This window comes from Phlebotomus argentipes, unplaced genomic scaffold (genome assembly GCF_947086385.1).
Source record: "Phlebotomus argentipes unplaced genomic scaffold, Phlebotomus argentipes genome assembly scaffold_18, whole genome shotgun sequence".
Lineage (NCBI taxonomy): Eukaryota > Metazoa > Arthropoda > Insecta > Diptera > Psychodidae > Phlebotomus > Phlebotomus argentipes.
In genome coordinates this window covers 12,925,919-12,936,395 of record NW_026776177.1, presented here as the reverse complement: position 1 = coordinate 12,936,395, position 10,477 = coordinate 12,925,919, and the positions used below count along the sequence as shown (strand labels likewise).

Here is a 10,477-nt window from a genome sequence, read left to right as displayed (position 1 = left end):
TACCTTGTGATCCCGCTCATTTGGATATCCTGTTCATGATTTTAGTATTTTAGAGTGAACCGTTGAAAAGAGCGGGAAAAGAATTCAATGGGCACCAGTTCGTTAAGTACACCAATGTGAAGATTTTAAGTGAGATTGAAACTAGCAAATACACTGATAAAAAATCATTTAAAAGATAGCTAATATGAAATGTGATAAAAAATGATTCTGTGCTCTCCAAAATTTTCCTTCTCAATATCTTCAGAATATAAGCATTTTCAAGACTTCCATTGCGAAGAAAAACAATGATAAAAATTAACAGATCTAGTAAGATTCTCAAACTATACACAAAGAGTCATCATTTTACTGTGTAGGAAACGCTCAAGTTGAATGATTGACAAATTCTTGTTTGTTTTAAGTTCAGTTTTGTTGAATAATGTCAGGAAACGAGGAAGATCCCGTTGAGGCTATGCTGAAAAAGACCGGCTGTATTGATCTTCACTACAAAGTTCAGGTAACAACTGTCAATTATCAAGCCTCATTGCACTTGATGAGTTGATTGAGGGAATTGCAGGAGTGCATCGCCGAGCAGCAAGATTGGCGCAAGTGTCAGGATTGTGTGCAAGAGTTCAAGGCATGCATGAGCAAGTACACAGAGGAGCAACGCAATAAGTATGCTGCTAAGAATCTTCAACCCTAAGCAACCCGCCGTGCCAAAAGCCCTCAAGATGGTCCTGATCGTGAGGACGGACTTGAAATTGTCCAAAGGAAAGACGGCCAGTCAATGCGCCCATGCGGCAGTCATGTGCTACGAACACAGTCTCTCATCCGGAAGGGAGAGTTTCTTGCGCGCTTGGAAGCTCGACGGACAGCCCAAAGTGGTTCTCCGGATAAGAAGTACACATGATATGGAAAAGCTGTACAGCGAGGCCAGAAGTCAGGAAATAACAAGTATTCTCGTGCACGATGCCGGTCGCACGGAAATCCCATCGGGAACAATGACCGTCTTGGGTTTAGGGCCGGATTGTAGTGATAAATTGAAGGAAATCGTGGGGAAACTGAAGGTTCTATAGTCACATTGTACATGATTGTGTAAATATGAAAGATTCTGTGAAGAAATCCGATGTTTTTCATGCCCAGATGGATTGAAGATGGCCTGAAATTGCTCAGATGAGTGACTTGATGGTGGAAAATGGAAAGTCTCTTGTGATGATTACAAATCCATTTATTCATTTACTTAGATCACAGCAGTCTTTTTATGTAATTATTTCTCAATATATAATAATGTATCCTCAATTATTTACATCTTTAAGATGATCTGCACACTTGTAGTTAATTTCTTTGTATATATTACTTCAAAGTTACACGACAACGGACTGTTTTTTGTGTAAATTCCACAGAATACATATTTTCATTATGTACATTTAAAAGGATAATTGATAGATATTTAAATTGTTTTGCCATCTTCCTCTCTATCTCTCTCTTCACAAATTTCCTATATAAAATCTTTGTGCCAACAATGATTATGCATCACGAACATTACTTTTCCCACTGGTGAAACGAACAAGATTTTTCCTCTATTTTCCCTTTTAATCATTTGATAAAGTGTGTTTTTTCTGTGTGTTTGCGTGTAGTTCAGAGACCGAATCTAGTGACGTTGTTTTGCTGCATATTGAAAAGTGGTAAGATTAGTGTGACGTTTCTGCCTCTGAGATTCAAGTCTCAATCGTGATAGTTTTCAATATCGAATTCCACCTTTATATCTTTCCACCCTCGATAAACTAACATTACATGATAGCCTTTCTCTTAAGGATATAAAACTCAAAGTTTTGTGTTACTTTAGTATACCAAATGCTAGGAATGTGAACAAATATTTTACACTACCCCAACCTTAAACTCTAATCCTCTCTATTTACATTACTTCTCTCAGCAATTCATCGTTCTACCAATTGTATTATAAATTCATTTATTCTTTTTATATAACATAGTAACAGAAAAGCAGAAAAAAAACTTACAACACAAATTGTGCATTGACTTTCCTTTAAGGATTTTTCTTTTGGAATGATTTCTCGCCTATTTTTTTTTTTATCTTTTCTTGTTCCATTCTCAAGGAAATCTACGTTATATGAAAATTGGTTAACATTCTAAACATATCTCTTTAAATATTTATATATTAAAATTTTTTTTCCATTAAGTTATATGTTTGTTAATTTGTATTTCACTTCTTAGCCCTTCATTTGTGGTTTTTTGCTGTATTGAGAGGATGTTTTTATTTCTTTCTTGCTTTTGTTAAGAACTATTTTTATGTAACTCACATTATTCAGGTTAAAACTTACACAGTTCATGGATATTTCAAAATTAAAACACCAACAAAATCTTCAGGGAAGCTTTAAAACAAGCTAGAATATGGCACCTAAAGTAAATCTACTTTCTCAGATTATTTTCCTTTTTTTCATAATATGATCTCCTTGACTTGCTAAATATGTAAGATCATACTGGCTGTTTATATGGCAGATCGCATTTTCTTGCCATCATATATCATCGATGAGCAATTGTAAAGAAAAAGAACTTAAATACCGCAAAGAATCATTCCAATGGCATTCGTGCTTCATTTACCTTAATTACCATCCTGGCCAGAGGAATGAATCTCCGCATTTCACACTGTGAGGGAACTTATGAGTTGCTGACATAGCTTTCCGTACTCAAATTGATCCCCCGAAATCCTTCTCAGCTTTATACCACGCACGCCGTTGTCTTTGCTCCTGCCCTCGTACACTTGCAGCTCAATCTGCAGTCCTCCCGAATACTCCAGACTGAGATTCGAGATGTCCACCAGAGCCACGTCCCTGTCCGCATCCACGCGATTCAGCACAAAACCTTTTGGTGGCATCTTCGAGTCAATCGTCTTCTTCACTAGCTCAAGAATGTGCGTCGGATCGAGATTTGAGCACTCGTGTGGCAATGGCAGCTCATAACACTCCTCCAGAATGTCCACTTCACTGCGCGAATCCACGCTACTCCTAAACCCCGAACTCGTTGACGGCTCCTGACTGGGCGACAAGTTATTGGAGTCATTGCTGAGGCTGTCATCACTAAACCCCAGCGATTTATCACTTCCCCGACGAGTATCAACTTCCGGTGCGTCCTTGGTGGTTCCCTTGGAGCTATTTGTGGCCGTCGATTCACTCTCAAGGCTCGCCTTCCGGCCAACGCCGCGTGTAATTGACGGCATGTCGCTCGAGGGCTCAGTGATCACTAGTCCCTGTAGTCCAATGGAATTGTGAATATCTAATGAATCTTCACTGTCTCGACTGGAGTCTGACAATGCCACCAAGGTTATTTCACTGCCCTGCACATCCGTCAGACATATTTGTGGATGCGGATGTGGCATTGTACTCTCATCTGCGTTCACCACCACCGGATTTGTCACTTCACCCGCGGCTCTGGCCACTGAATTCTCTTCCTGAATAATACACAGATTTGGCGATGCCGGCGGCGTTGGAATAATCCTCAACTGCTGCACCGGAGACAAATTCAGTGGCTTCAGCTCGTAGAAATTCCCCGGGATGTACCACTGAGCATTGTCACTTCCACCCACGTCCATCGTCAGATCAAGCGGCTGATTAGACTCCGACACAGCGGAGGTGCCTTTTGAAATCGACCCACCGCCCGTGTTCAGACCACTGATTCCCTTCGTGATTTGGTGCATGGGCGAGGAATTAAAGATGGGCGAGGCGCAGGCACTGCCACTATAATGCGCTAGCGGTGAACTGAAGCCACTCGTCTTGGCGAAACTCCCCGGAATCGGTGACACACTCTGACTGTGACTCGCCGGCGAAGACACGTCCAGACCATTATTGCCCGAGTGCGCCATCAGGCCGAGATGCTGCGCTAATTCAATAGGTACACGCCGCGTCGTGACAATACTGTTGGCCGTCTCTACGCTGATACGGCACTCATTCAGCAAACGCTCCAGTCCCGACATTAGCATGATCATCTTGTCCGCCGGAATATCGATGTCATGCACCCCCTGATCTTCATTCAGTCTATAGTGTATCGGCGAACCTGAGAAGAAGACAACCGTCAATTATTAGTATCTTGCTGAAGGCGGAGCTTAAGAGTGGGAGTGGCCATGAATAAATGCATGAGTCATGTAACTCACCCGGTAAACTGACAGAATTATCAATAAGCGGAGGACTTGGAGTGACGAGGAGGTTTCGTTGAGCCAATCCCTTCTGCAGTTGCTGACACTCCTGAAGTGGTCCCTGAAACTGTGTATTGATCCTGGAGCCTTCAGAAGCACGCCTCACCGGACTATAGCGACCTATTGCGTGAGAACGACAGAGTGTATCATATTAATAAAGCATTCTGAAGTTTGGGAGGCACTTCATCTCAACTCCATTAGCCTAATGATTGACTCTCAATCAAATCACAATCAAATCTTACCTCTCTTGCATCTGTCTGAATAAGAAGTTTCTGTTTTATATGCAATTACATCAAAAACTTTGCACACAAAGGCAGTGTGATTTAAACATTAAAAAATTATAAGGCAAAAGAGCATTAAAAATTTTAATCTAAAATGTGACTAAGTCAATGTAAAAGCTAGAGAAGAAAACTGAAAATCGTTGACAAACTCACCAACTTCCTGTACAGTTGGCAATTTGCAGGCGCGCCCAAAACGTCGTGCAGCACTTGTATTCTGCTGCAATTGCCCCTGGGAATTTTGCATGAGTGAAGGTGGCAGATAATTCCGATTCATGCGTGCTTCCACTTCTCTGATCAGTTCGGGACTTATGACTAAACACATTTTTTTTGTTTTTTTTTTCAACACCCAACATAGCAGCCAAAATCAAGTTTATTATACATCCAAGCAAAAACCAAAAAGTAAAAAAAATACAAAAAAGAAGGAGTGTGATTAAAAAGGAAAACAAACTTGTCAACAAATAAAAAAAGAGATGGCAAAGAAAATTCTTCAAAGAAAGTGTAAAAGAAATCTCTAGAGAAATTGAGTGAGAGAAATATCCATGCGAGATTTCTACGGAAGTTTTTGCAACATCTACGGATATTTTGAGGGTATTTTCTTGCCCTGGGCGATCATTTTATCTCACCTGGCGGCCTTTCCGTCACTGTCAGCAATCCACTGCGTCGTGTCCGTCCTCCACTGGAGCCACCAATCACCGGTGAATGAGTCAAAGGAGGCTCCATGGGACTGCTCACACTGCTGGGCGTTGCTGGCAGATCATCTGTACATCCAACTGTATGGCGTTTTGAGCAACCACGTCCGTGCATGTATCTAGAGTTCGAAAATCACATTACGAAAACTGTTCTCTCCCAACAACTCAAGTCTTTTTCACCTCTGTATCTCATCATTAGACTCGTCCCCAACTTCAATAGGTGATGATTCCAGACGCGAATCCACTCTTTCCGGACCACCAACGGCAAAGCACTCCACAGCCGGCGGAGGATTGTACAAATTCTCCATAGTTTGACCACTGTTACTAGTCGTGGGGTAGTAAATATGAAGATTGGCACCTCCGTCGGAAGCTCGTCGTCCGAAAGAACCTAGAAGAATTTTTAATACACTCAACAAACCATTCAGAATTTATAGAAATAACACTAATCTTACTTGCTCCCATCACTGTTGGTGGCTTCAGTAGATGTTGATCTTTGATTGTAAAGTTGTGCAATGGTTGATTTTGCAACATAGGTAAATTCACAGGTAAGTTAGTGCCACACTCTGTGCCGAATTTGAAGGGAATCGGCTGAGCTGATGGGTTCACAAGCGCTTGCTCATGAGCCACATCTCCAGGACCAACAGTGTGTCTCCTTGTATTGCCTCCTGACGTATTGGGCGCCAGCGGAAAGTATTGATCTCCCAATTGCTGCAATTGAGACCAAAATCTACTGTGAGTAACAGAAGCTTTATTGTTAGAAGAATTTGTCACCTGAGTCGGAGGAGCGGGAATGTTCGCATCGAAGTCCGTCTCGATAAACTTCTCAAAATCTGTGCTCAACTCACAAGCATTGTGGGTTGTTAGGAAGGGCATCCCACTATTTGTAAGTGGACTCAGTCGATCGATAACTTCGCTCTTTGTCGGCTCACTCCTCTCCACAATTCCCGTGGTAATACTCGCCTTTCTTGATCTGCAAAGCATCATACAATGATATGATATGATATGATAAATTGTACGACATAGCAGTTAATTCTCACCTGGGATACATAAAGTTCCCATGATGCTGAATTCTCTGCTGTTCTCGCTTCTTGCTTTGCAATTTGTCCACCAGCAGATTGTATATTGCGTAAATGTGATCATATCGGTTCTCATGGACCGATTGAGCGATCATATCCGCCGTAAGTCCAGGCAGTTGAAGCATATGTGTCATTACCACAGAATCGAGATTCATAGGATCGTTGCTCCCCATCGTGGCGGCCTCTTCAATCATGCTCGTCCACAATCCCATCCAGGGATGCCTCGCAATCTGCTTCAGTGTGAACCTCCTCTCCGGCTGCACCAGCAGCATGTGCCGGATGAGATCCTCACAAGCCTGTGACATGAAGAAAGGAATTCTGAACTTTCCCGCCACAACCACACTGCGCAGATCATGAAGAGTCGCCCCATCGAATGGCAGAGCGCCACAGACGAGGACATATAACACGACTCCCAGACTCCAAATATCCGCTTTCGGGCCATCGTATTCCAGGCCCTGAAACACTTCGGGAGCCGCATACGGCGGAGAACCACACCACGTGCTCAGCGGCACGCCGTCCGTGAAGGTGTTACTAAAGCCAAAGTCCGCCAGCTTGATGTTCATCTCATTGTCCAGCAGCACATTCTCCGCCTTCAGATCACGATGCACGACACCCTTCCTGTGGCAATAGTCCACCGCCGAGACGATTTGGGCGAACACTCGCGACGCCTCTTCTTCCGTCATCCGCCCATTGGCCACCAGATGATCAAACACCTCGCCACGAGCCGCGTGCTCAGTCACGAGGTAAATCATCGACTTGGACTCCATCACTTCGTACAGGCGCGTGATGTGCGGATGGCGCAGCAGCTTCAGCACCGAAATCTCCCTGAAGGTTTTCTGCAAATTCTCCTCGTCCAGGCATGTTTTATCGATTATCTTGATTGCCACCTGCAAAGAAGTTGAGAGCTTTAATCTAATCACTTTGAAACCCCAAACATCCAAACAGATGCCATCGTTTTCCTCTGACGTCAAAACACAACTAATTCGCAAACTAGTTGCGTACTATGTGAATCACGTAATGGCAAAAAGTACCCTTCTTCCCAGTTTCTCTCCCTTCCGCACATTTGACATTATCTCGCTCAGCTGAGCTTTATGCTAAATTCTGTTTCTTCTCTCTTATCAATTGTAAATTTCCCATTTGTTGTTCACACACAACAAAATGAATAATTTACATTTCATCTTATTTATCATATGTAGAGAAGAATAAACTACATATTTCCCACCGCGCATCTCCCAAACATCAGAACCTTGACTTTAAAGTGCTTCTATCATTAGCAAAACATTTAGTCTCTCGTTTTTTTTCCCATTTCCCATACGCGACAATCTGCAATTGAGAGAAAATTGTGAAAATTTTCTCTTCACTTCCTCGACGTGCGAGTTTGTGTGCACACAGAAAAGCGATAAAACTAATTCAACTACAGATCACAAGATTTCAATTAAAGTCTACTTTAAGTTATTCTTCCTCATCTCACACTACACATCATATTTCTTTTTGTCGCTCCACATATTCACTCACTTTCGCACACACTTCTTTAAGATTCATACATGTTCAAGCCTGAAGAAGATCAGGAGGCTTGTCATTTCCATACAAAAATGTCTCAAATGTTCATGTGGTGTTGCGGGTATCGCAAATTGAAAAAGTAATCAGTGAAAAATTCATAAATATATTTGAGATAAGAATTCAAGCAAAAATTTTATTTTCATATCGGATGGCAGAGAAGCATCAAATATTACTTGATTTGATTAAATACTGAGTAATATAATGTATAATAAAAGTAAAAGTGATTTTGCTCAACTAATTTCATTACCAAGATAAGTTATCACTGAAAATATAATGCCATTAAATCCTAAGGTAATTGAATAAACAATTGCAAATGTATATTTTTTTCTAATAACCAAATGTAGTGATTTCACAAGACAAACAAGAAGATCTTATAGACAATCTGACAGTCGAAACTCTTTCAAAGCTCTTCGAATTTACTTCAGCGTATATCTAATATGGAAATTGAGTGCCTTTCTCAAACGATTATAAGTGAAACAATTAACGCCGAACAGCTTTACTACGTTAGAAAAGTAGAAGACCAAGAGTGCTCAGACCATCAGAAAATAGTAAATAAATAAAAAAAAGGCAATTAAAGAGTTATCCCAATCCTTGAATTCCTGCGGATGAATAGTTTATTGAGGAATAATCTCGCATCTGATCTATATCTATGAGTTTATCTGGAAAGGTAATGAAAGCATTGCTGTGCAATTTTAAAACTTTTCATTGAATCCTTTTCCTCGTGCAGTATTGATTAAGAGAGTTTTGGAAAAAGGCTAAACGTCTCAAACTCATCAGACGCTTATTGAATGAAGACTCGTAGAATGTCAATGCACAAATTCGATTATTGTTTTACTCGTCAGAACAGATTTCCCTTCCTGTTTTTTCAGAGCGGAGACCTAATTAAAAATGTACTTTAGACACGCACTGTGGCGCCCTTTTCTGGGGAAACCCCAGCAAGACCGAGTCACGTTTCTTCTTCCACGGAAAACTTCTCTCCACGGACCAAACCCTCGCGAAGGAGCCCTTCCTAGCGTGTTCACGTGCCGTGGGAATCGTTGAACTCTCTCACTATAGTTGCTCTATTCCGCGTGACACGTGCCCCGCGATTGGGCTGCGGAGCGCGGGGCGCGTGAGACATCGAGACGGGAGTGATAAGGGAGTTCTCACCGAGTCTGAGATAAGACATTTTCACATAATAGAGGAAAATATTTGTATTATTTTTTCTCATTTCTCGCTGTGTTCTCTTCCTTCTCACACTCCGTGTCTCTCTCTCTCTCTCCGTCGTTCGTCTCACGCGTCATCAAGAGAGGAGAAAACATACTCCCGGAGTGGCTCTCGTCAGATGCCTTTTCCCAGAGCGGAAAAGCCCTCGAATTCTCACCACATTCGGCGCGGTCGGCAATTGATCTGCCCGCACAGTGACATGGCATGGATTTTCCGTGGCCAAGGGCCTCACGGTCGACGGAAAGGTGGCCCCGCGAGGGCAAAACAATTGCGTTTTTTGTCGAGCCGCCGCAGTTGCACCTTGAGACTCCCCATCCCAACTCCCAACTTTTTCTCACCATCGTGGAAGTGTTGGCTGTGAGAGCCTCTCGCACGGATTGTCAGCGGAAAAGCCCCACTGTGTGGCCAATGAGAGCCACCACCTCGTCGCACACATGAGGATAGCCCCACGGGGGCGGTGGAAAATGCGAAGGAGGGCAGGAAAAGTGCAGAGGAAAAAACCTTTACCTTTGACTTTGTGACAAGATTCGAGGCGAGCTTCACCACGGCAAAATTTCCACGGCCGAGCGTCTTTCCCAGCTCATACAGGCCAACTCGCACAAGTTTGTCCACCGACACTTTGCTAGCAGTTTGCACTGCATAATTTTCTGCCATTTTTCACGGAAACCAACATTTAAAACTGAAAATTACACACAAGAATAGATCCATTTAGTTCAGAAATCAATTTAACTTTGACATCCATTGGTTCACTTTTTCACCACTCTCAAAGTCCACAAATTCACCGCAACTCCGAACTGCCGAACACGTTGTCAGCGCCGCCGAATGTGCTGAATTTCTGCTGAGTTGGTGGACTTGAATGCAAATCCGTTAAAACTAAATGGTATTAATAAATTTCTCCGACTTCTCATGTATTTATATTTGAGGTATCTGAGAAAAGAAGTATTTCAGTCTCTTGAAAATATTTAAATCATCTTTTCTTATCTCTTTAACTTTGGCGTATCTCTTCCTCGTACTGCAAGGACTGCCTCTAAGGTGCCTTTTATACACCATTCACTCAAATAGATACTTACTTCAGTTATATGTAATTCTTATGTTTAATCTGAATATAGTACTTTCAATGTATTCAAGAATTGAGAGCTTTTGTGATTTTAAATTTAGCAAACTGTGATGAGAAATTCGACAAATATTATGGTTAAATTAAAATCCCATCTTTTCCACAAAGTCCTGTTGAATTATCTCACATCCTGTGCTAATACAGAACGGATACATATGAGAGGAACAGGAAATATTAGCAAAATACGTGAAGGTGCGGAAAGGAAAGGCATAAGAATAGATGCGGTGATGTCTCGTTTGACCAACTTCCGAAGGACAGCAGCACAAAGACGCTAAGATGAATGGCAAAAGGAAAACACGGAGAAGCAAAAGGAGAAATATAATCGTCTTTCCCGGTCCCTCAATTGCCTTCCTCCGTGTTTCGTGTGT

The 10,477-nt window shown here is 42.1% G+C and overlaps 3 protein-coding genes across 3 annotated transcripts; 2 read left to right on the top strand and 1 right to left on the bottom strand.

Annotated features, from left to right (window-relative positions):
* Window positions 1-322: 322 nt before the first annotated feature.
* Window positions 323-790, top strand: LOC132260773 (cytochrome c oxidase assembly factor 4 homolog, mitochondrial). The gene is made up of 2 exons (XM_059759095.1): window positions 323-493; window positions 554-790. The coding sequence occupies exons 1-2, from the start codon at window positions 416-418 to the stop codon at window positions 677-679; spliced, it is 204 nt and encodes a 67-aa protein (XP_059615078.1). The 5' UTR covers window positions 323-415; the 3' UTR covers window positions 680-790.
* On the top strand, window positions 708-1,052 carry LOC132259192 (uncharacterized). Its single transcript, XM_059756744.1, has one exon. It carries the CDS (start codon window positions 708-710, stop codon window positions 1,050-1,052), a length of 345 nt encoding a protein of 114 aa, XP_059612727.1.
* A 131-nt stretch (window positions 1,053-1,183) lies between these two features.
* Window positions 1,184-9,748, bottom strand: LOC132260760 (uncharacterized). The gene is made up of 9 exons (XM_059759076.1): window positions 9,503-9,748; window positions 6,191-7,116; window positions 5,925-6,123; window positions 5,606-5,861; window positions 5,334-5,541; window positions 5,088-5,272; window positions 4,618-4,776; window positions 4,142-4,303; window positions 1,184-4,044 (listed from the first exon to the last, which is right to left on the bottom strand). The coding sequence occupies exons 1-9, from the start codon at window positions 9,647-9,649 to the stop codon at window positions 2,636-2,638; spliced, it is 3,651 nt and encodes a 1,216-aa protein (XP_059615059.1). The 5' UTR covers window positions 9,650-9,748; the 3' UTR covers window positions 1,184-2,635.
* Window positions 9,749-10,477: the final 729 nt, after the last annotated feature.

Coding starts and splice junctions, on each gene's coding strand:
- LOC132260773 (XM_059759095.1), top strand. CDS start 416: ATGTCAGGAAACGAGGAAGATCCCGTTGAGGCTATGCTGAAAAAGACC. Junction 494..553: donor ATCTTCACTACAAAGTTCAG/GTAACAACTGTC, acceptor AGGGAATTGCAG/GAGTGCATCGCCGAGCAGCA.
- LOC132259192 (XM_059756744.1), top strand. CDS start 708: ATGGTCCTGATCGTGAGGACGGACTTGAAATTGTCCAAAGGAAAGACG.
- LOC132260760 (XM_059759076.1), bottom strand. CDS start 9,649: ATGGCAGAAAATTATGCAGTGCAAACTGCTAGCAAAGTGTCGGTGGAC. Junction 6,124..6,190: donor GGGAACTTTATGTATCCCAG/GTGAGAATTAAC, acceptor GATGCTTTGCAG/ATCAAGAAAGGCGAGTATTA. Junction 5,273..5,333: donor TCTAATGATGAGATACAGAG/GTGAAAAAGACT, acceptor TTCGAACTCTAG/ATACATGCACGGACGTGGTT.